Source organism: Meleagris gallopavo, chromosome 9, assembly GCF_000146605.3.
Source record: "Meleagris gallopavo isolate NT-WF06-2002-E0010 breed Aviagen turkey brand Nicholas breeding stock chromosome 9, Turkey_5.1, whole genome shotgun sequence".
In the NCBI taxonomy this organism is placed as follows: Eukaryota; Metazoa; Chordata; class Aves; order Galliformes; family Phasianidae; genus Meleagris; species Meleagris gallopavo.
Window position 1 is genome coordinate 3,308,534 of NC_015019.2, and position 25,591 is coordinate 3,334,124.

At 39.7% G+C, this 25,591-nt stretch overlaps 1 protein-coding gene across 1 annotated transcript; it reads left to right on the forward strand.

Annotated features, from left to right (window-relative positions):
• The first annotated feature begins 87 nt into the window (after positions 1-87).
• On the forward strand, positions 88-21,130 carry WDR44 (WD repeat domain 44). The gene is made up of 20 exons (XM_010715179.2): positions 88-110; positions 4,208-4,241; positions 6,714-6,788; positions 7,268-7,898; positions 8,504-8,634; positions 8,730-8,822; positions 9,699-9,835; positions 10,452-10,535; positions 10,822-10,928; positions 11,880-12,031; positions 13,460-13,598; positions 13,694-13,758; positions 14,940-15,053; positions 16,318-16,440; positions 16,997-17,188; positions 17,359-17,460; positions 18,139-18,254; positions 18,522-18,649; positions 19,345-19,476; positions 19,855-21,130. The coding sequence occupies exons 1-20, from the start codon at positions 103-105 to the stop codon at positions 19,947-19,949; spliced, it is 2,658 nt and encodes an 885-aa protein (XP_010713481.1). The 5' UTR covers positions 88-102; the 3' UTR covers positions 19,950-21,130.
• Positions 21,131-25,591: the final 4,461 nt, after the last annotated feature.

The window sequence follows — 25,591 nt, forward strand, 5'->3', positions numbered from 1 at the left end:
GTGTTGGGGCAGCGCGGTGGGTCGGTGGGGGGAGAGGGAAGAGCCGAAACCGAGAGGCTGTGGGGAGACGGGGCGGCTGGCGGAGCTGGCATTGCTGTTATCATGCTGTGGTGAGACGAACCTTCCTCGGACGGGCAGGACGCGGGTCTGGGAAGGAGGTGCGGCGGTGCGATCTGTGCTGATGGCTCAAATGCTCCTTTAGTGACGGAAAGATGTGATTTTTCTGGTGCAGAATGAGCAACGGGGCTTCTGCAGCACCGGGCTCGCTGTTCCTGTCTTTTAAACAACTTCAGGTGCGCTCTGTCGTTCGTTTCTAATGGCGTTGCCTGGATGTTAAGTATCGAGGGTTTTTAGCAGCGTTTTATAGCACAGCTTCTTGCACCTGTTGGCTCAGAGCTGCCTCGCTGTGTTGTTGCCGTTAGCCAAACACGCTCCTTCTTTTGCAATGGTAAATATCTTTCTGGTTTTGTGCTCAATGGGTTGTATCAGCTCTGGTTTTTCAGGCAGTCCGGACCAAACCTCTTCACGGTTTGACCTTGCAGGATGAGGTGCCACGTAGCTCAGCGTAGCAATGAGATACGGGCTGTGGGATCCATCCGTTGGAACTTTAATAATTGATCAAGGGTTTGTTTTAATCTGTATAAATGGCTCCTGGGTGCCTTGAAAAAGGGAAGGGCTGGGTTTGAATCGTATCATAGAACGGCCTGGGTTGAAAAGGACCACAATGATCATCTAATTTCAATCCCCTGCTATGTGCAGGTCACCAACCAGCAGACCAGGCTGCCCAGAGCCACATCCAGCCTGGCCTTGAATGCCTGCAGGGAGGGGGCATCCACAGCCTCCTTGGGCAACCTGTTCCAGTGCCTCACCACCCTCTGTGTGGAAAAACTTCCTCTGCATCCTCACACATAGCAAAGCTTTTGTTAACTTAGCTTTTTAAGTAGCCTGGTGAAAAATGTGCCTTGACATACAGTTCTGCAAGATGAATTAACAGCATGTTGTTACAGAAACGTAGTTATGCTCCTGCTTTTCACCTTGCCCAGATGCTAGTGATCACCAAACCCTTCTGAGTTGTTTTAACTCAGTAACTGAAAGCAAGTGAAAACAAGGAACAGCAGAATCTCTTCAGTAAGTTAAAACAGCTGCAGCCTGTGAGGATGGAGACAGGGTAGGGTGAAGATGTGGGATTTGTGGCTAAAAGCAGAAGTGGGAAGCAGGAAACATCCATTATTTGGTAAAAGTGAGCCATTAAATCTGTCCCAGCTCCATATCTTACCTTTTATTTGCTACAAATAATGCTGTCTGTCCAGACTTGCAAGTTTTCCCCACCTGTATAAGTGGGACTTGCTATGGTATAAGTTAAAAGAAATTAAAACTGAAGTTCTTTTTTGTTTCCTATTGTTCTTCCATAACCCATAAGAATGCATCATTGGCTCAGATGGATGGCATCAAGTAAGGAGATCTCAGAGGGCTTTGAAATACGGATACTGAATCTGTCATTCAGTCTGATATTCAATCTGTACTAACAACATAGAGTATTTTCTCTAAATAAGCTTTGGGGTTTCCTGAGAGCTAATTTCACATCTATGTTGGATGCTTCTTGGAAGCAGGCTTGTAGATTGCAGTTCTGACACCTATACATGTGTAATGGCGCTGAGTTGGGACCCACAAAATAGTGAAAGCCTTGTGAGGGGAAGGGCAACTGAAAACTGTTAGTATTTGCATTTTCAGTTATTTCCTTACACATTCGTATTCTGATGATCAGCAAAAATACATAGGAATATATGCATATATTTTGCAGCATATGCTATAAACAGCTTTTTGCAAAGTAGTGCAGATAAATTTGCTTTCATTAAAAGTGTGTTTTCTAGTTTCCTCCCCGCTGCCCTGCATGGGGAAGTTTAATAATTGCTCATATAGAAATTCTGAAGTGGTGACTTTGCTCTTTGGTTGCTTTACTCATTGCTGCTGTGATGTGTGAGAGTGGAATTTTCAAGTTGTATGGAAGCTCCCAGTTCTCACTCTTAAGTCAGTAACTACCAATGATCAAATCTCTATGAAGGAAAGCACCGTATCCTTAAGTATGTGTATAACTGGTACTTTGTAAGGATTAATTAGCAAAAATGGCAGAATTAGTTACAGAATATCATATGATAATTGGCTGAGATAGCTCTCTTGTACTGATAATGTGTGAGCTGAAGTGTGCTGAAACAAAATGTTTGGAGACTTCTCCACTGCCTGTGGTGAGGCTTACATCCTTCCCTTCTGCTGCAGGTCTTTTGATGTGTAACTGCTTTTGGGATGATGTATGGACATCTTATTGTTTACTAGTCCAAACAATGTCTGTTTCTGTAAGCATCCTAGGAAAAGAGATCTAGGTGCCAGTGTAGCTAGTCAGTGAAGGCATCTGTTGGTCCTGTGGTCATTAGAGTGGGGATGGAGAGGCAGCGTGGCAGAAAACATCCTGATTTAACCTCTGTCACTCTACTGTCAAAAGGCTGAAAAAACTGAAAAAAGGTCAAGGAAAAAACCTCAGAAATTATTGTAGGCATGAAGGAGGATGACAGTTGTGAGAGAAGAACGTGAAATAAGGCACACTTGTTTGGATGCAGGTACATGTCTCACTTGATTTCTTACAAAGAAACACAGTTCACCTACTGTGTAATGAAGAATTGCTAAGTACTATAGTTTGAGTACTGCAGCAGAGCTGCTAGTGGGAGAGTGGCCTCCTTTAGGCTGGTCAGTATTGGGACGAGTTCTGCAGCTGAATAAATACAAAGATCTTCTTGAAGTGTTTATTCGTATTTATTTATTTTATTAATCAGACCTGTGCTGTTTGTGCAGGTGAAATAGGAATTTTCTTCCACTATTGCCCAATCTTTGTGGGTAACTTTTAACTCCTCTCTTTGTTAAACTGATGTTACTGGTGCTGTCACGGTAGGATACTGGAGTTAGAAGCGTTTTACTTGAAATGCAACCTGCAAAATCTATTATAAAATATTGTAGTGGAAATGCTAAGTCATGGCTTGAAGCAGTGATGGAGCACCTGGTGGAAGGCAGGGCCAGCCCAGTGGAGTTCAGGTGTATGTAATGTGCCTGAGTGAATGGAAGGGCTGGAGCCAGGATCCACCCCTCACAGCCCTCATGTAAGGGTTGGCAGTGGAGGTGAGGACATCTTGCTGGAGATCACTGCATACCTCAGGCCTTCTGAAGGTAAGCAGCTTCTTCCCTTTGTTTCTGTGCCCACAGCTGTTGCATTTGAGCAAATTCTCACTTGCTGCAGCCTGAGGCCTTGCTGCTCTGCTGTCATTGCTGTGCTTTCCATTGTGTTACAAATATCTAATCCCATCATCTACTGAGCAACCCTACGTGAAAACAGAACTAAGTTTTTGTGCTCTTCTGTGTTGTGTCAGAGCATCAGCGTGGGATGCTTCTTTGTTGAGTGCAGATTTTCCACAAAGCTGAGTATTTGAAAATTAAGGAATTTGGGAAGGGCAGCTACATTGTTTGAACCTCACCTCGTGTGCTACTAGTGAGGGAGTGATGTGCCTGCAGCAGAAGGGAGCGTGCTGGTAGCTGGCAAGTGTTGTGATAGGACAAGTGCTGTGATAGGAAACTGTACAATCTTGTCATCAAAATAAGACTCGGTGTTTAAATATCTAACAGCATCCTGAGAATCTTGCTGAGGCTGCAAGTTTGGGATGTAGTGAAAGTTGACAGTTCACTGATTGGTTTGCGTGGTGACCTGAAGAGAAGTAATTGCATGATGCCAGTCCCCAAAGATACCTCCTTTTTTTGTGTGTGTGTGTAATTAGTGAAATGAGAGGTTGTCTCCGAGTGGATGCTAATACATCCAGACTGTATCAGGGTATGCACTACGTGTAGTGGGAAATGATTTTAAATGTATGCTTGGAGTAACATCGGGATATTAGAAAAGGATGGCAGAAATGTGGTTTCTGGAAGCTGGAGCTGAGAAACTGTCAGGGATCAGAGAATCTCCAGTGGGTTTGTGACAGACAGAAGAGCACTTAACTCTCTTTGGAGTGTTCTGTATAAAGGAGCAGTGTATCAGAAGCATTCGCTGCTTGTCTGAATCATTAAGTATACCTCATTGTAAAGAAGGACCGTTAAAACTGTTTAATACAAAGCTTACTGTTGAGATTTCTTTCCTGGAGCTCTGCATAAGTCTGTCTTCTCTTTCTAACAGGTCACCATCAAAGGTTGGATCCTTTGTATTGAAGGTGAGTTTCTTAAAATCAATCAGATGTAAGCATTTCTACTTAATGTAGGTGTGGTGTGGCAGTCCTGACATCTTGAGGAATGGTAAGCTTTCTTTGCTGTGGGGAGCAAATGTTCTGCTTGTGTCTCTTGATGTTTCAGCTTTACTTTTAGGGAACTTTAACATGTCTTGAAGCTGATTTTATTCTAAAAATGAAATTTGCAAATTAATTGAGCTGTACTTGACTGCTAGACTATCCTCTTTCAGATGATTTGTGAATAGGAAGCACATTTCCATGGGACTTGGTTTTTTGGGGGTCCTGGCTTATCTGAAATACTGACTTTACTCCCTCCAGTCTTCAAAAATAAGAAAAATCTGTGTGTGTATTTCAGGTGATGTGAACATACAACACTATATTTAGCTGATGGAGATGGCATTGCCACTTCCTACACAAGTAATTGGTGTGCTGCATCTGTGCACAGCAACAGTCAGCTGAGTGTGACACCTGTTAAATAAGTAAGGAGTTGAATATTGTACAAATGTCACTGTTTTTCTGGTCTCCAAAGAGCCAGCAGTGATACTTGTGCAGTGCTTGGATGGAGTAAAGAAGGCTCAATATTTTGTCCCAATAAATCAAATGCTACATTTGTCAGCACTGTTAGAAAGTAGGTGATAGCTTCCTCTCTTCAGCTGCTAGCAAATCAGTCATCTTTTTACAGTGCTACCAGCTCCTATGGCATCTCTTGTGGAGCAGCCATCTATTTTGTGTTCTACTTAATACTTTAAACGTGTAACATCCCTTTAACAATAAACCTTTCAAGAAATGTAGCTATCATTCTGACTAAGCTCAGTGCTGCCAAACTAACTTGAATGTCTTGTTGGCTGAAACCTAGAGGATTTTCATTACCAAGTTTTACGTGTTGCTTACAGCTCTTTCTTTTTTGTAAGTATCGTCCTAAGTCACTGTTTCTCAAGCTGAAACACTGTTCCCTCTCTGCCTGGTACTGTATCAGTTCTCTCAACCTGTGACTAATGGTATAATTTGTCTTGGAGTGGGTAAGAAAGATTCCTGAAGTCCAAAGTTTAACACGTGTGTGAGGTTAAGTCAACAAAATTAGAAATTAATGTAATGGGTTACTGTAGGCATTGATTGCACTTAAATTCTTAAGTTATGCCTTTGAAGATAAACGGTGATAAAAGAAAAATGGAACTTCTATTTAGAATAGAAAAAAAAATGTATGGAAGTGGCGGAGGAGTGGACAAAGAGGAATAAGATTTTAATAATTGCAGCTGTCTCTGCATAGTAGGGAGGAGGAGGAGGAGGAGAACAGTGATTCTGTATCTCTGCTCAGGGAGTCAGCCAAGATATGTTTGTTTTTTCTTAAGCCAACACCTGTTCTGAAAGTTACTTGGTAAATTCGAGCCAGTCACAAAAAGTCTTTTTGTGAGACTGCTCCATTAGCCAGAAGGATTACGTGTTCTCTACAGGTCCCTTTCAGCATTGGGGTTTCCATCAGATTCCCCTGTAGGCAGTGCTCTAGGCAGTGTCGTCAGTACTTCATGTCAACAGGATGCATGTGATGTGCAATAGACCATACTAACTGAGGTTGAAGTAGGCTTCTGGTTAAAGCAGTAACCTCTGTGGTGTCAACTGCTTGCTTTCCTGAGCATAAAATTGTTTGGAAATTGATGAATCCTTTCACTCAGAGCTGGGATATTTTCAGTGTTAAGCCTCTGTATAGATGCATGTACCTGATATACCCAGTGTCTGTTGTTTCTGGAGCTACTTATCCATAAGTATGATTAGTTAAATATTTTATTATGCAAGGTTTAAGACTCTTACAAGATCTTAATAAATTATTTTGGCACAACCCACTTTACTGAATTATTTTTATCCCTTGTTTAACAGGCTGTGCCAAAGTGGTGTTGCTGTTTGTACATTTCTAAACTACACTTAAATTGAAAACTAATAATGTTGCTGTTGTAAGTGGTGATAAAGCAGTTCTTGCATCTTTTCCCACAACTTGACAAAGAGCAAAGTATGTTTATGTATCTTTTCTTTGCTCCAGATTCTTAAACATGTATGTTTCTCTAATCTTGGTGATACCTTCGGTTTTGTTTTAGTTGAGGCTGAAATCTTTTAAAGACATAGAACTTAGGTCATTTATAAAATCCATCATTTTCCAAGTAAGATATGTTTGTCTTGGAGTCTTTCATCGGACTTCTGTGCATTACACCACAAGCAAGCAGAAGGTTAAATACCAAATGTTGAATTGCCTTTTGTTTAGCAATGAGCACGCTGATTTTGTGTATGCCAGTGTGAAATAATCTTCATGTGTAATGTGCATTACTTCTGCCAGATAGATACTTATGCCATAATGGATGAATATGTGGCAGCATTATTTTCCTTCATGCTTAATGCAGTTTCTTCAAGCTGTATGTAATCTTACTCAAGAACTTCTCACTACCATCTTCTGAAATCTTTTTTTCATAGGATGTGGACAGCAAGCTGCACAAAGCTGGGAATGAAACCTTTGTACAAGAAATGAAGCAAGATGATTCAAAAGAGGTTAGTTATGCTTCTTTACACTTCCATCCTCACACTGGAGATATGAAATAACACTAATGAGTTGTCACCCAAAAGCTAACAGAATGTGTGACTTCTATTAGTGAGAATATTCATCTAAAAGATAAACATCAAGCAAAAGTATTCTAAAAATGTATTTAAGATTTGCAAGTATTGAATTATTTATTGTATAGAATCTTATATACTGGTGTATGAAATCTCAAACAGCTGAACAACCTTTGATGCAGAAATAGCTGTCTCTCAAAGAGGAAAGAAAATTATTCATTTTGTTTCATTGTTCAGATGCACCTATTCCTGCATCTAGGTTCTGGTCTTCAGAATTATAGTCAAAATATGTTTCATATACAAAGTAACTCCTCAATGGAGAGTTTTTCTGTTTATTGTACAAACTGTATGGTAAGTCTTCCCCAGAAGTACCTACTGTTAAGTACAATGTTGGTTTTCTTTAATTATTTCCTTAGATTATTGACAGTATTATAGAAGAAAGCCAGAAAGCACAGCAACTAGATGATGATTCTTTAGCTTCTAGAGGGAAAGGACTGACTGTTCCAACTTCAGATGCAAATGCTTGGATTGCTGGTGCAGGTATCATTAATAGTATTCCAGAAGTACTAGCTGCTAAAGCTTCGTTACAAGAAGATCCAAGTGAACCAGTGCATCAGAGTGTGTGTGAGGACACTGAGTTGGAATCTGGGAGGCCTTTATTTACTTCTGAGGAACAGGAAACTGGTAAACTAACAAAGCTAACAAACGCAACTGACCATAAAAAGGATGAAACTGAAGCACAAGAAGAAACATCAAAAGATGAGGACATAACAGATAAGAAAGAGGCAAATACTTTAGAACAAGTGACTTCAGATTTATCTACCAAAGACCTTCCTTCAGCAGAAGAAATGCCTCCAGCAAAACCACCGAGGCATCTTACTGTGGAACCTGATATTGTTGCTAGCACAAAGAAGCCTGTTCCAGCACGGCCACCACCTCCAACAAACGTTCCTCCTCCGAGACCACCACCGCCTGCACGGCCCGCTCCACCACCCCGGAAAAAGAAGAGTGAACTGGATTTTGAAGTACAAAAACCTGTTTTAGAAGGCAAGTCATTTATTTAACTGGTTTCAGCTATTTTTGTGTTCTGAGTGAAGAGTTGTTTGATCTTGTGGTTTCAGTGTAGTTGACCTGCAAGCAAAGAAAAGCTTTAACGGTTCCAAATTCTTACAGTGTAAAAAAATAATAATAATAATAATAATAAAAATAAAAATCTTTTGCATTACAAATGCTTCTAATTCTTGGACTCTCTTGCAAACTAACACATTTTACCAAAAGAGCTACTTCTGCAGCAAGGAGAATTGGCCATACCAATGCAGAAGATAAATGAAGTATCTGTTATCTCTATTAGGTTAGAAATACAAGTCAAGGTGTAGGCTGAGGGCTCGTGAAAATGAGTATGCTGGGTCACTAGGAAAATAACCAAAAGAAGAAAAACAATTCGTTAGCAAAACTGAAGATGACAAAGTGTGAAATAGCTGGAGGCATAGATGTGATATATGAAATATATAGTTGTTAGGATAGATTTAGTGGTGGTTGATGGAAAAACTAATGAACAGAAAACTGTCAGATAATGTCAGGACTCCAGTAATCTCTGTAGCCTGTCCATGGCTCTTGTTATGCTCTTTTTACTGTTATGAATCTCCTTTCAGTTCCTCGAGAGAATTTCACAGCTGGTGGTCTTTTAACTCCAAGTGCAGTGACAGAGGTCATGCCCAAGGATTCTCAGCCTTCTTTGGATTTGGCAAGCGCAACTAGCGGAGATAAAATAGTCACTGCTCAGGTATTGGGAAATGGCTTCAAGTCTGAGAATCACAGTAATGTTTTCTGTCATTCCATTGTTAGAGATTTTTGTATCTTCTGTCTGCAAAATTTCAGGAAAATGGAAAAGCAGCTGATGGCCAAACAACAAATGAAGTACTTGGACCACAAAGACCCAGATCAAATTCTGGAAGAGAGCTCACGGATGAGGTATTAATAAGACTGATGTGTACATAATACTTCTTTGTGCTTGCTTTTTCCAGTCTGCTGAGTTAATTGCAGTATTCGCACCTTGCTCTTGCCCTCTGACCCACTATAAGCTGTGGCCAGAGGCTCAGATAAAAGGGATGGCATACTGGCTTAGTCCATGTAAGGACTTTGTGGTTCTTGAGTCATTTGAAGTAGTAATGTTTAGAAGCATGAGCTGTAATGGATCTGGGAAGCTGTGAATTTGTTCTTCTAGCTATACAAACACATTGCAAAGTTAGTGTGAGGGAACATTAGCAAAGTTGATAAATTTTTCCTGCACAGGAAAGAAAACAGGAAGAAGTTAGCAACAAGAGAATGACTTTCCTAATATTGAGAAGTAATTTATTCAGTTAATAACTTCAGTTTATCCTAGCGATGTTATCAAACTGTTGTCAGCTTGCTATTGCTCAACAGGTGTATTCATGTTCCAAAAAAACCCATTTCTGTAGTACTTGATGGGTTTAAATACTCTTTATCTGTAGGTAGAGATTCTTTGCCTATATCTGCTAAAATACCTGAAAGGGGGATGCTTCAGAATAATTTTATTATGTATGTTTAATTTTAGCACAGCATGCCTCAGGTAGTCTGATGGTTATATGACTGTATTTCTGGTCTATGAAATCAAAGCTTGTGATGACATGTAATTGTTTGTCTGTGTGTAGTGCTCTGTAACAATTGCAGTAATGTGCTGACAGCAAGATTAGCTTGAACTTTGTAAAATACAGTGAACAACATGATCTCTCACTACTGTAAATAATCTGTAAGACCACATGATTTCTGTTTTGCTTTTGATGCCTATTTGAGTCATCTTGACTTCACACCATATTTTTTCCATAGGAAATTCTAGCAAGTGTAATGATAAAAAACCTTGACACGGGTGAAGAAATACCCCTGAGTTTGGCAGAAGAAAAGTTGCCAACAGGCATTAATCCTCTCACTTTGCATATCATGAGGAGAACTAAAGAATATGTCAGGTATGAATGATGATAGCTTTAACCTCTTTCTAGTATTGATTCTGTCATTTTTTGCATACAGAGGACTCTTTGTGCAAGAGTCCCAATCCAACTGTCTCTGATTTGCATGTTTAATTCCCTATTCTGTATGAACTGGGTTATTTATTGAGGCAACAGAATTATTTATTGAATTTTTCTAATTTAATAAAAAGTTCATGATAATACTGCAGTGTGTGCCTGTGGTCATCGTAGCTACTACTGGAAGGTTTCCCTGCTCTGTTCAGAGCTTTGGGCCTTTTTCATCTTTAAAACTGAATATTAGTTGTTTTTTAAATTGAATTTTACATTTTAATGATCAGGGTCTTATGTCAACTTAGAAACTGGACTTATTTCTAAGGCCTAGATTGATGCATATACATTTAAAAAAAAAAAAGTAGGGTTTTCTTTTGCATTGCTGTTTTAAATAAAAGTTCACTTCCATATAAGTGTTTCTTTGGCATCTAGAACGTATATGCAGTTTTACTATCGAGATTCCTAAAAAATGAAAGAGCTGTTTTATCATTTGGTCCTACTTTACTGGTTTTTCACTGTTTAGATACAGTAAGATTTTGTACTGAACAACTTCTGTATTTCCTAGTAACGACGCAGCACAGTCTGATGATGAAGACAAAATGCAGACACAGCAGACAGATACTGATGGAGGGAGGTTAAAGCAGAAAACGTAAGATGCTGTTTCATATCCCTACGAATAAATGTCAGGTTTCATTTTAAGCTGAAACTCCCCTTCTTAAATCCAAACAAGTTATTTAAGTGGTATCTGAAATTACCTAAGCCTATTTTTCTGCAGTTAAACTGAAGATTACATACTGCTAGCAAATTAAATGCTTATTTTTAGAAACAGTAATGGAAAACAATAATACTGCATTTCAAATCAAAGCTACTGATTCGTAATAACAAAAAATAAGAATTTGCCACTATTGTGTTGAATAAATGCCTTCCTTTTTAAGGACACAGCTGAAAAAGTTCCTTGGCAAATCTGTAAAGCGAGCAAAGCACCTTGCTGAAGAGTATGGGGAACGTGCTGTAAATAAAGTCAAGAGTGTTCGAGATGAAGGTCAGTGACATGATTTCTGTGCATTAACCACCCCACCCACCAAATAAATCTGATTATCCTTGGGCTTCTCAAATCCAAAGCTGGCTGAGGGGACGCATACTGGTGTATGCTACCCGAGTACAGCTGGCTTCTTCAAGTTTGTAGCTTGGTAGGCATTCTGAGGTTACGAGGCCGGTTTCTTTTGAAGCAGATGTTGAGTTAACTTTTAGTTAAGCCAATTGAATAGTATGATTTTTACTTTCATATCTAGACAGCTTTCTAACCGTATAACAATCTTTCTTAAGAGTTATTCCAACACAGTTACAAGTTGGGATTTCCTTAATTGCTTTAATGAAGTCACTTGGCCCTCTGACAATCAATGCTCTATCCTCAGACAGCTGGAACTCCTGGTAGAAGTTTTTCTGAAAACAACTGAGTTGTCCCTTTGTTTCAGCAGTTTTCCAGAGAGGAATCTAGTACTTAATTAGGCCAGTTTAACTACAGCCAGAGAGACAAAAGTGCCACTGAACTGCTGCACTTTAGGATCCTATGTTGCCACTGGCTTTTTATCCCAGTTTTTCTGCAGTTCTCCTGCTTCCATGGGCAGTCAGTCTATCAGGCCCTTTCTGCATATTGTCAGAAGAAACCAATATGATTAAATCTGTAATTTTCAGCATGCATTAAATTGGTAGAAATTGCTACGTGCAGGATGTACTGAATGCAAAACCTGGTGCAAGGTATGAAACAAAATTCATGGCAGTTACTTTGGGTGTTGAGCGTTTGGATGTACTGCAAACCAAAATTAGTGTAGGTGTATTTTTAGACCTTGTTGCAACGTATTTTTGTTTTAAGTTCTCACAGCTGTTTATCAAAACTTGCAAATTCAGGACTGATCTGCTACTGAAATGTATTGGCACATATTCTTGTTAGTAGAAAGTGTGCTGCAACATTCTGAATCTGTGTTCCTCTTAGTCTTCCATACAGATCAAGATGATCCTTCTTCCAGTGATGATGAAGGGATGCCGTATACGAGACCAGTTAAGTTCAAAGCAGCACATGGCTTCAAAGGTCCTTATGATTTTGAACAAATTAAAGTTGTTCAGGATCTCAGTGGAGAGCATATGGTACGTCTTAGATTTCCTTTCCATTTTTGTTTTGTTTAATCTGCTCAGCCTAAAATTCAACTTTTAGACTTTATCTACTTGATGACCTTCAAAGTTTTTCTTGAAGGACAGTTCCATTCTGTAAAATCAATATTCTGGCAAGAAATGAGAACTTGACTGGTTTGATTAAATTTTTCAGGGAAAAGAAAGGGGTGATCCCATAATTGGGCATGAGAGATTCTCTGGAAGTTTTCCTCAAAAGAGTTTGTGTTGCATAGTACTGGTTTTCCTGATTTCTGTGCCTAGAAATGTAAGCCAGAAATAGACTATGATCCACTAACAGAAGTGAGCACAGAACAGCAAGTTTGACCCAGTCAGCAGAAACTGAACTTATGTGCCTGTGAGAAATATAAACATAATGAATGAACTGAAATACTGGATGAGTTCTGCAGGCAAAAGTGGGGAGAGATTAATGGGATGTGTGAACTGGAATGATAAGGAGGGAAGAGACTGGAATGTGATATTTCCAAATAGGCAACTGTGGAGGGTAAGCAGCAAAATCTCCTATCCATCACTGTTTTAGTGCTGCACGTTCACCTGTGGAGTCTGAAACTCATTCATTCTAGTATTTGACTCCCCAGGTGCTTTTGCTGACAGCAGTTGTGACAACAATTGAAGCTGTCCCTCATCTTAAAGCATTAGGCTGATGATAATGGCATATAGCAGTCAGTTTCACTGGGGAATTCAAACCTGTCCTTCAAAGCAAACATTTCCAATCCTGAAGTCTGTGCATCTATGTTAGTTTCTATCAAACTGATAGTTGACTTCTTAAAACCTAGGAAATTCCCCAAAAGTATTTTAAAAGGGAGCTGGGTTGGTGTGGTCGAATAGCTAGTATCTGTTCATTAAATAGCAAGGAGAAGATGGAATATTGCTTGTTGGTACTATGTTCTTATTGGTTGACTCATTGGACTTTGCACTGGATAAAGAATTGTCAGAAGCTTTGCAAAATCCTCATTTGCTTTATATATATAGCACTTGTTTAGGGTGCTGGAATTGTTGTAAACAAGCATGATTTCTCCAAGGGGAAAAAGTGAAATATACCACAGCTTGAACTAACTTCAAGCACAGCTACAAATATTTGCTGCTTCTGCATGTCACCTCTGCCTTGCTGTCCATTAGTAACCATACCAGTTTCATGTAGAACACTGTGGTGGCACTGAGCTCTCTTAAATCCTCACTTCTACAGTGTTCTCCCCTGTATGCTCTTTCAAACTTTTTGCAAAACGTGTTACACTGTCCACAAGATTTAACCATTACCTTTCAGTGCCTCAATCTGCAACTTGTTTGTGTGTATGTCCTGAATCACATCTGTTGACATATAAAAGCATTTTTTGTATGGAAAGGGGAGTTTATGTAACATAAACCACAATGTCTTTATTTGAACAGGGTGCTGTTTGGACAATGAAATTCTCTCACTGTGGTCGATTACTTGCATCTGCAGGACAGGACAATGTAGTGAGAATATGGGTTTTAAAAAATGCTTTTGACTACTTCAATAATATGCGAATGAAATACAACACAGAAGGTAACTTTCCATATGCTGCTAGAGTTCTAAAATGTTAGAAATTCTACTGATGTAGGAACTTGGTGCTGATTGTGGAGCTTCTGCTTCTGTTCTAGGCCGTGTCTCACCTTCCCCATCTCAAGAGAGTCTCAATTCTTCGAAGTCTGATACCGATGCAGGGGTACGTACACTAGATATTGAGAAAGGAAGACGTGGTTGCACTGTTCTGTAAAGCCAGGTCTTTATTGTTGCTTTATCCAAACACATTATAAATAGTTCTTGGCCTGAGGCATAGACAAAACGTTTTGTCAATATTCTTCGGTCAAATACTGTTATCCCACATATCTGGGAAGCAAGCAAGGAACCAAGTCACTATACTTAATACCTTTTGTAGTCTGCCTTGCTTCGCTGTGGCCTTCTGCAACTAACTTGTCTCCCAGAACAGATTTCTGAAAGAGATACTGAGGGGGGAAAAAACTCTATTGAATTTCCTGGCATAGCGTTTTGCCTTCAGAGCGTTACTTACAGTTAACATCTAACTTCATATTCTCTTTTCTGAGAAAGGCCAAGCTGAACAATAGCATACTTAAAAGGCTGGCAAAGCATGATGTTGTTTACACATCTGGATAGAATAAAATGGACCATCACAGACCAGAAGTATTAAGACATTGTTACTTGTAGAGCATTCAGATACTTTCTTAATCTTGCCGTTAAAATCAGTGTGATCAGGATTTTTCTGTTTTTGGTAGTGTAAGAAACAAATGATAAAACCAGGGTTTAATTGAAGATTTTTAGCAGTAATATTATTTAATGCATGCTTTTGGTGGGGAGAGGGAATCTGTCCTTACCCTTAAATAACTGCGTGCCATGTACACCAGAGGTGTTGTTTTAAGGCTATTTTTACATGAGCTTTTGTATGGGAAATTCTAGTTTTTGTTTTGCCACATGTCAGTGCTGAAAGGCCCTTTTGTTAGGAAGTTAGCATTCTTGATGTGCATTAGAACACTGAAGCTTTAACTCACGGTTTACTTTCTGCATTGAAATACACTTTTCAAATTTGGTCTACTTGATTCCAAAAGATTATCTTTGAACGTTTGTTTAAATTGCTGTCAAGTTTATCCCATTGAATAAAAGCTGTATTGATGGACAGTGTGGAGCTGCTTGGTTTTGGTATTTCAAGACGATGTTTCACAGTCCATTTGTGCTTTAAAGTTACTGTGTTTATTAGTACAACATTATTTTGTGTAATCTAAGAGTTCCTTCAAATTGTTACAGCCCTATGCTTCATGTAAGCAGTAACTGCTTTCTTTTTTAAGTTTTCCAGCTAACATTTTCTAATGTTTCTGTACCTTCATCTGATAGATTTGCAGTGGAGTTGATGAAGACCCAGATGATAAAAATGCTCCATTTCGTCAACGGCCATTTTGCAAATACAAAGGGCATACAGCAGATCTCCTTGATCTTTCCTGGTCTAAAGTAAGGCACCTTAATACAGGCTGCACAGTTCTCCTGTGTTTTCATTGTTATATCAAATGCCATTAAAATATATATCTGAACAGTACAAAACAATCACTGAATTTAAGAGAAAGGGTTTGTAGAAACATCACTTTTTTTTAGTCCATCTGAAGTAGCTGCAATAAAAGGAACTAACTTCTTGGACTTCTCTAATTAAGGTTTTTTTAAAAAACAAGCTAGTAATACAGTTATGATTTTGTATCATTTTTTGATACTGAAGTAAATTGAAATGTTTAGAGTTGGAGGAAAGGAATTTTCACTGAGCTATTTCCTGAGTTATGGTGTTAATGGCTTTTCTTGCCTTCTGTATGCTTTACTGTTTTTATGCAAAGTGTACAGATTCTGAAAAATTACTGAAGAGAAGCATGTACTGAAACTAGAGAACTGCCTTGTGCTTAACTATCAAAATTTTTCACACAAAGCTCATTTGGATAATTCTCCATATTGGAAGAGTGTTGCTAATGTAAGAGTTCACTCTGGTTGAAGGATCTTAAGAGAAGTTCTTACCCTTTCTCTGGAACTTGTGCTGGTTTTTCTTGTAACTACATTTCCAAGTACTCATTTCCACTGAGATTCTTCCAGAAAGAGTTTAATAACTGAGCTTTGGTGTTCTGGGCTTAAGGAAAGCACCACTCAGTAATGGTAATTTGGATAAAACATTTCTATCTGAAATAATAAAATGTTGAACTTCATGGAAAGGGAGGAATTGATGAGACCTGTTTCCATTAGCATTTAGGATATCACTCCAAAAGAAACTTGATTTCTGAAGAGTTGCCTTTCCTGAAACGTGTTGTGAATAGATGGGGCTTTTCTTGTATTTGCCTATAAGAGTAGGCAGTCCTGATGGCATGCTGTTCTCTAAAGAAGCTTCAAAATTCTTCCCTGCAGTCCCACCCAAGTTTCTTCTGTAGCAGGGGGTGGGGAGCCTGTTAACATTTGTGTTATAGTGCATTACAGTTCTAGTCAGTGTCCTAGAAATGTTGTGCTAAGGAAAATTGCAGCATCTCAGCAAGTTACATAATCTAATGAAACAGTGTTAAATGGAAACTGGTAAATATATTCATCAGTGATCAAGCACGAGAGCTTTGTTGGGCTGATGCTTCTGTAGTTGCAAGAAAGCTGTACAAAGCATTGTAATTCAAGCAAAAATGCATGGTATCAGGTTGCTTCCGTATTTTGTTACTTCTGTGCCCATTACTAACCTCGGAATCCTCCTGTTCCACAGAACTACTTCTTGCTTTCTTCTTCTATGGACAAAACTGTCCGTTTATGGCACATATCAAGAAGAGAATGTCTCTGTTGTTTCCAGCACATAGACTTCGTCACTGCTATAGCCTTCCATCCAAGAGTAAGTGTAATAGTCTTGTTTCTTCCAGAGGCAGAATTTGAGATTCTTACCCCTTTATTTGTAACTTTAAAAACACATTGAATAATAGTTTGTGTGGTTTAAAGTATCCCATTGGATACTATTCCAGAACAGTGTTTTCATTTTCACCAAGCATCACCGAGAGTGTCCATGTTTCACCATTTGTAGGAATAAGGTGGGAAGTGAATTGTCTGTAGGCTGACATCACAGCTGGCCTAATTTGGAATAACTCAGCTGACAGGGTTAGTATTTCTGCATCTTGTGTTTGGAAGAAAAAATTGTAATTGTCCTAACAGTGAGCAATGCTTTAGCTTGAGGTATTTTGTTCTGAAGACTGCATATGTGTAATATTTTCAGAAATCTCTAAGAAATTAGACTTGTAAGTTTAATACTGTCTTTTCAGTCATCATAAAGTTCATAATGAACACATTTATGGGATTCCGCAAAGAAGTTTGGAAATTAGTTGGGATGGTTTTAAGGAAATATTTCTGGGCATACTAATAGCACAAGCAGAGGTTAATGCAGTGTGTCCTCTCAGGATGACAGGTACTTCTTAAGTGGTTCACTGGATGGGAAACTTCGACTCTGGAACATTCCTGACAAAAAAGTGGCGTTATGGAATGAAGTGGATGGGCAGACAAAATTGATTACAGCTGCCAACTTCTGTCAGAATGGCAAATATGCAGTAATAGGCACGTATGATGGAAGATGCATCTTCTATGACACAGAGGTAAGAAAGTTTTTGAGATTGTTTTCTCATGTTAAGCAATAAAGATTGAAAAGTCATGCTTTTTATTTAAGTATCAGGAGACAAAACCTGTTAGAACCTGAAGCAAAATAGGTAAAAACTTCAGTTTCAATCAAATTATTTCAAATAAACAATTTTAAATTTCTTTTCAGCACTTGAAGTACCATACACAAATACATGTACGTTCTACCAGAGGCCGAAATAGAGTTGGAAGAAAAATTACTGGCATTGAACCTTTGCCTGGGGAAAATAAGGTACTGCCTTTCAGTAAAAGCTTGACCTGATATTGGAGTCTTGCACTTATATCTAATGCTCATTAAGTTCGTTTGCTCAGCTAACTTTTGTTTGCCATAATCAACTTAAATCAGGATTCTTCTTACTCTCCTTAGATGAAATTGCTTTTGCCTATTTTGCATTGCAGAGTACTGACTAGTGGTAAAATATATATTCAGTGATATTCTGCCCTGATTAATGTAAAGCTGAGAAAATGTTTATAGATTAAATGGCTTTCCGTGAGAATTTCTTTGGCATAGCTTATGTCTCCAAATTTAATATTCATTTGGAAACATTCTTCATTCTTCACCCTGGAGGTGTTCAAGACCAGGTTGGATGGGGCCCTGGGCAGCCTGGTCCAGTATTAAATGTGGAGGTTGGTGGCCCTGCCTGCTCTGGGGCGGGGGGGAGGGGTTGGAGCTTCATGATCCTTGTGGATCCTTCCAACCCGAGCCATTTTTTGATTTGTACAGAAGCTGAAAAAATGATGAAAGCTTAAGGCAGATATTCAAAAAAGTGTACTTTGTTCTTTGGAATCAGTCCTTTTGCTTGGCTTTGCTCTGAACAGAGCCTTGAGTCGAAAGATGAAGAATGAACTCTGATCCTTCTTGCACATGCTAACTGCTTCCACTTCTAATTTTTCTTTCATTTCTTTCTAGATACTGGTGACATCTAATGATTCCAGAATTAGATTGTATGACCTAAGAGATCTGTCTTTATCTATGAAATACAAAGGTTATGTCAACAGCAGCAGCCAAATCAAAGCCAGCTTTAGGTAAGACAGTATTATGGCAAGGCAGTTGTTGAATTTTGGAGGTACCATGAAGTACAGAGGCTTTTGTTTGAATAATCTGTATACCTTGGTATAAATCTGAGCCTCTGAGATGTCTTATAGCTCAGAATACAAGGGTAACTGAAGACTGTAATTCTATGTAAAGATTCTATAAGTTGTGAACTTAGTCTGACTGCAAGTCATCTGAAGAGCCACTGTAACACTTGAGCATCCAATGAAAGTAATGTTTTTCCTTCTTTCTATCTTAAGCCATGACTTCACATACATTGTAAGCGGTTCAGAGGATAAATATGTTTATATTTGGAGTACCTACCATGACTTGAGCAAATTTACATCTGTAAGAAGAGACCGTAATGACTTCTGGGAAGGCATTAAAGGTAAGAAGTCAATTATTTTATCAAAAACTTTAAAAAAAATTAAAAACTGGGAGACAAATATTTTTCTGAGCATTACTGTTCATTTAGTTTGAACAAATTATTAACATTATAAAGCAAGGTGCATTGTCATTTTTGGATTCTTAATAAGTGGACTCAAAAACCTGATCCTCAGGAGATGTGCATGCAATTAGGATGCATGATTGGGATGGCAAGAGATGGTGTGACTTGGAGCTTTTCCAGCTTCAGTCAGATTCTGAATGAATGCCATGTTTCACTGGCAGAGTTGAGTTGTGTAAGTATATAATCAAAACACTTATCAGCCCTTGGATCCCTTATGGAAAAGTGACTTCAAAAACAAATGCAAACATTTATTTATTTATTTTGTCACGTAATGAAAGAAAAAGAGCAACTCTTCTGTTTATTCAGCCTCACTACCACTCAATGCACAGGGTTTTTTGGGAAATGAAGGGCAGTGTTCATATCAAATGTGCTCTGGAACTCTTGCTAATTAGCTTTGGGTGCTTATAGGAGCTTCAGAGTTGTAAAACAATGATAATTGTTCCTTGAATGATGAATTTAGTTAGTGCAGCTAACACTGTTATTCTTGGATACTTACCAAAATGTATGCCTGCTGTTCTTGTAAAATGAACAATCCCTTGAAACAAGGTAATCAAAATTGGATTGTCTTTCTGAAGCGCACAATGCTGTGGTCACCTCTGCGATTTTTGCTCCCAATCCTGGCTTGATGGTGTCACTGGAAACTTCTGATAAGCAAGAAGCTGAAAGTAAAGGAGAAGATTCTGAAACAACTGATACCATTCCCTCTGGTAGGTGTTAAGATACCATAATATGAGAAGAATACTTTCAGTGTGGGAGGGAGGCTTCTTTGGAAGAGAAGTCATTGCAAGGGGCGTGAATGTTCTGGACATCCTGACTGCTACTACAATATAAAAATCCCAGAACAGGAAGTGAGGGTTGGAGTTGTTGCCCTGTGTATTTTGGCAGCATTCTTGTTAACTTGAGCTGTTAGGAGGTACAGCTTTAGCTTGTATATAATGCAGAATTCCCTTTCTTAGAAATACGGATGTTTGTTGAAGAAATGGTTAGATAATAAGAATGTGCTGGAGAAAGAAAAGTGTCAGCAATTCTTTTAATGAGAGCTTGATTCATTTTTAAGAAATAACAGATTATTCTCTTTCCTTAAGGAGCACTGAAGACAGATCACACAGAAGTGCTTTTATCGGCTGACTTCACTGGAGCAATCAAAGTCTTCATTAACAAAAAGAAATGTGTATCTTAATTGTTTTGCAACTGACAGTATAAAACCATGGTACTGTGGGATTTAAAATTCCATAAATAATGTGGGCAAAAGCAGAGTATCTAATATAATAATGTTACAGGCTGATTTATTTTTAAAATTTTTATTTTATGGCTACTCAAATACTGGATTCTTGGAAAGCAGTGTCTGCCTAATTAACACTTTGGCTTCTAGAATAGGAGGGAACGTGTAAGAATAATGCTGCCAAACATTAGGCTCTAAACTTTCTGAAAAGAGGTATTTTGCAATGTCATTGTGAACCTGCACAGGTTTCTGCACGAAAACATCTTCACATCTGTGTGTGCCTTTTGGTTACATGCACTAAGTTGAAAATCTGTCGGAGATTTTGGTGGCTCTTGTGACCACTGGGGTGTGGGGGGTGGGGAAGATGGAGGAATGGCTGAAAAAATGGTGAATGATTCGGTCTGATCGTTGCACAAAACTCCATTTGAGAAAAGTGTTGAATTTGTAGTAGCTATTGTTCAGAGTTTTAAGTTATGCAAGTTTTTTGATGGGTCAGCAACAATGTGTAAATGTTTTTATAAATTTCTCAACTTCAGGACGTGAAATTTTTTGTTGTCTTTTAAGTGTTGTGGACTTTAGATTCCTTTCTTATATATAATTTTTTGCACACTGGAGCACAATACTTGTGTAAAGAATTCTCTCATTCCTTGTTCATGGGCACCAGGATACATTCACCTTCCAGATAAAATTAAGCTGCGTTAGAAAGTTCTTATATTTTACAACTATGTAAAATAAACTGTTTACATTTTTTTAAGCATTGTAGCTTAAAGTTTTAAGTTCTTGTTTGTTTGTTTAGTGCCACTGAATTTTGGAAGTCTTTGTAAATATTCATATAAAACACCTATGAAGTAACATTCTGGGCACCCTAACCCATGAAATGTTATTGATGGTCAAGTGTTTCAGAGAAAAAAATGTCATTAAACTTGGTCACGCACTTGGAAAGTGTTGCTTCTTTTCCATTTTGATGCCTAAATTTGCCATTTGTCTAAACAGCATTGGCTGCTTTGTGAGATCATTGGACTTGTGTGCTCATTTTTCTTTTTAGTTCTGTTTTGTCCCATCCTGTCACTTTTTTTAACAGCTCTGTCGTGGGGAATGGAATACTGGGACTAACTGTGGAGCAGAATGGAATGTAGTTGTACAACAATCCTATGTAAGGAGATTTCAGAAGTGTGTAAAGATTCCTGTTGTTGCCATTAGTGGGAGAAGGAAGATATGGAAAGTCAGGGAATTGGTCACACATTTTTTTTCTCAGGTGATGATGTATTGGCTTGAACGTGAAAGAGAATTGCAAAGGATATATTGTCCAACAAAATAAATACAAAAAATGCTGCGTGCTTTATAAAATTCACACACTTGACACACTTGGAGTAAGTATAGCTCACGGATCTGAAAATTCCTGTATGCATGAGGCAGAAGCGAACTCTTGATTTTGTTCTGGGAGCTCTATTGACTTGACAGAGGTGGGAAGATGGCACAAAAACACATTCAATCTGTAACTCCAAAAGTGAGTTTTGGTAATAGGTTGCATATGCAGAAGGCTGTAATTTCTTTTTCCAAGGGTCTACTTATCCTTTTGTGCTTTAACAAAAGCTGCTGACATCCATGTAATCCAGAATCCACTTATAAAATACAATTGAGAATTTTCAGGAGATAGAAGTGAGGATGTGTATGAATTAACACAGGAATCCATGAAGTGAGCTATCTGTAGTGTCAAAGATCATACAAATGCTTCCCTTCAAGACCTAATTTCTACTGTAGCTGGTTCCTGTCACAGTTTATTCTGGCAGCAAGCAGCTATGACTGGAAACAGAGTTGTTTCTCTACTACCTTTGAGTCTGCGAGCTGGTGCATGTGCAGAGAACAGAAACAACAGTATCTAAAGCAGCTCTGAGAAAGGACGGAACAGACTGTAGCAGATTCTGTTGTGACAGGACATGGGGAAATGGTCTCAAACTAAAATGGGCAAGATTTAGATTGGCTACGGGGTAAGAGTTTGTTAATATGAGTATAGTTATGCTCTGGAACAGGTTGCTCAGAGGTGGTGGTGGATGCCCTGTTGCTGGAGGCAGGGCTGGATTGGTTCTGAGCAATCAGATCGAACTGTAGGTCCTGTTCATTGCAGGGGAGTTGGGATGGATGGCCTTTAAAGGTCCCTTCCAACTCAAATTAATTTGTATTTTGGCAATGTCCATCTTCTATATGTATCTGTTTTCCCTCTAATTACAGGTAATTATGGATCGTTTGAGATTTTCATATAGGCACATCGGTTTTGATTCATTCTGTGAAAGTGGGAACAAACTGGAAGGCTGTTGGTGGTTCTCAGTATGTGGTACTGGAGCTGTGCTTCAGGGTTCTTTCATGCTAATGGCTACAGCTACTAATTCTGCTTTCCTAGTAGTTTTCCTAATAGTAGTGGCTTGCTACTGGGATGCTAAGGCAGCTCTTCAGTTCACATGATTAGAAAATGATCCTTTTCCTGTGTGTGCTTCAATGGCGATTCAGGCTTCTGTATGGAAATCGGATCAGAATGTAATGCTAAGTATGTGGAGCACATAAAACTAGTGAATTTTGCCTACTTTCCCCTTCATTGTTTGGGGGGTAGAGAAATCCTGAAGCAGCATATGGGATTTGTGTTGCTCCTGTCCTTGAGGAGCTGTGGCCATGCAATCCTGGGTAAGTCAGCAGAGGGCAGCCCTTTAACAGCAAGGAGCTCTTAGCCCAACCGTAGCATCGATGTGTTGCTACACAGCTGGAATATGCTCCCAGAAATTGTGAAGTGAGGAAAGTGAGGATGTAATGGTATTCATAACTGTTCCTCCCAGCAAAAAGTCATGCCTGGGTCTGGGTTACCGAATCCTGCTGGCTCAGTGCAGGAATGCAGGCCTCTGTGCAATGAAGTGAAGCAATGGGATTAATCACCTACTTATGGTTAATCACTTAGTTAAGTGTTTTTCTGGGATAGACCCATTTGAAGGTGATAAATAGGCACACAGATAACCAGTGAAGGCAGTGCAAAACAGGATTATTTTCTAATGATATTACCTGTCTTTTACCTTGGATGGCTTGTGAGAAATGAAGTCCTAAGCCTGCCTCTAACCCTACAGCTTGTCTGAGGGGTTCTCAGTGATGGCCCAGGAGCCCATATGTAGGATTTCAGATTTTATATCAGTGTCAGCTGCAAACTGGTGAGTTAGGCAAAAAATTGGTTGCTTTAACTCTATGTTACAGTGCTACCAACAAGTGGGTAAGATTTTGCTGTTGGTCTTAATACAGCATATGTGCAAAACTTGTTTTCCTTAGTCTTTGCTGTCCTGAAGTCAGCCTGAGCTTGCAGCAGATTGTTCCTTCAGAGAAATGTGTTCATTGTGGTTCCTGTGCTCCCAGTAAGTGCACATACCTGGGAAAAGGGCAGCAATTCATCAGCTGCAGCCCTTCAACTGGAGAGCCTGGTGTTCTTATATGGCAGAAGGCAGCAGTTTGGGTATTCATAAGAAAAACACTGAAAAAGAACTATTTTACGAAAATAATAATTTGAAAAATGAAAATAGAAGTGATTTCAGTGATGACTGTCTTTTGTAAGAGAGCCTATGTTTTCCATCCTGTCCTGGGAACAGAACATTTTCACCTCTTGAGGTCTCCAAGGTCTGTCGAGGCTGTGAGTTTCTTATGGCTGAGTTCAGGAAAGCTGTTCTCTCCGAGGTGATGCCTTGAGCAGTTGCACAGCACCTCCTGAATCCTGCTGTGTTCTCATGTGTCATAATGTTGGTAAACTATCCCTGACCTTCTTTTCCCATGCGAAAGGAGACTACAGCCACAAGCCTTGCAGCCTTGTGCATCCTCTTGTAGTAATGCTGTGGCTGCGGTTAGCTGCCCTAGTGCTTGTTGTGCCTGAGACTTTTATTCTGATGTTCAGCCTTCCCGAGATAGAGCTTTCTGCATGTTGTTTTCATGTCATGTGTCCTCACTGCTTCTATTTTCCTTTTGTTTCCATGCTTAGCTCTGCAAGACAGCCTCAGTTTGCTGGCTCTTCCTTGGCTCAGCTGAGTGGGATGGTGACTGGGCACAGCCCCTTGCTGGCACTGCGCTGAGCTCGTAACCTCACTGGGAACTTCTTGCTTCTGACTGCATAAACAAGGGGTGGGTACTCCAGGGATCATTTTATTTCCTGTCAAATGACCCATCATGGTGCTGTTCTCAGAACTTTCTCTAATCTAGCAAACCAAAGGCAGAAAATAGTACTGCCATGAATGCTGGTCTCCCATCACTGCTGTTGCACTGGCTCTTGCTCTTCAATGGGCCCAGGCTGTCCGAGCTCCTTCCTGCAGGCAGGATGAGCAGGGCTGCCCTGTTCTGGGGCCAGCAGCCATGTAGAGACTGGTGAAATCTCTGCAAGAATTCCTATGGCTGTAGGGATAAGGAAGTGAACCTTAGTGCTCTGTAGCTGGCACTGTTTGTTACAAAGCTCTCTGCTTCCTTAGAACTAGTTTAGACAGATTTTGAAAAGCCTTAAGGAAGAATATTAGTGAAAATGTTAATGCTCGAGTAATTAAACTTCCTCCTTTTCTGTCTCCCATCTAGATATTTCATAATCAAGTATAAGCTTTTGGATTTGTTTTGCCTCTGTTGTAGAAGATCAGAGCGATGTTTAATATGAAATGGTGTCTGCTGCCCCTTCCATGAACTGCTAAAAAGCAGAACAATAACTGGCTTGCATGCTTTAGGAGTCACAAAATAACAGTTTCAGTGGTTTGGATCTGTAGCTGTATTCATTACTCCCCTACACGTTGGCTCCTATAATCTAAACAATTTCTCTATATGTTGTGTGGCTGACAGCATGCTGACAATTCCAGTGCAGTGCTTGTAAATAGGATTCAATCAGCCATAGCACACAACATGTGCAAATTCTATAGGGCATGACTATCATAGAATCATAGAATGGCCTGGATTGAGTAGGATCACAATGACCATCTAATTCCAACTCCCTGCTATGTGCAGGTCACCAACCAGCAGACCAGGCTGCCCAGAGCCACATCCAGCCTGGCCTTGAATGCCTGCAGGGATGGGGCATCCACAGCCTCCTTGGGCAACCTGTTCCAGTGCTTCACCACCCTCTGTATGACTGTAGGGCAGCTCTATCCAATGCAGTATCTGCGTACAATAACATTGCACTATAAAGCACAGCAATTTAAAAGTAAGGCATAAAAGTAAGGTATAAGATACATGAAGTAAAATAAAATCAAAGGCTCTCTCTGCCATCAAATCGCCATCCTCTGGACTGTGCACAAAGCTACAGGGACCAGGAGCAGGCATTAACTCCTCTCCCCTCCTGACTTCTGGCCGAGCAGCCAGGCAGTGAGCTGGGATCGTACGCGCTGTGATCAAAGCACTTTCCTACAGCAAAGCCATAGGCTGGAGACGCTCAGTAGCGGGATCTCATCCTGCTGGATGCTTAGCCTTACAGAAGGCAGCAGGGACCCGCTTTGGAGAGGGCTGCGGTCGGAGCATGAGCCCTAACGGCACGGAAACGCCGGTAAGTTCGGCTCTCCGCGGCCGGGAAGCGCCCAACACCTGCTGAGGGGACAAAGCGGGGCCGGGCC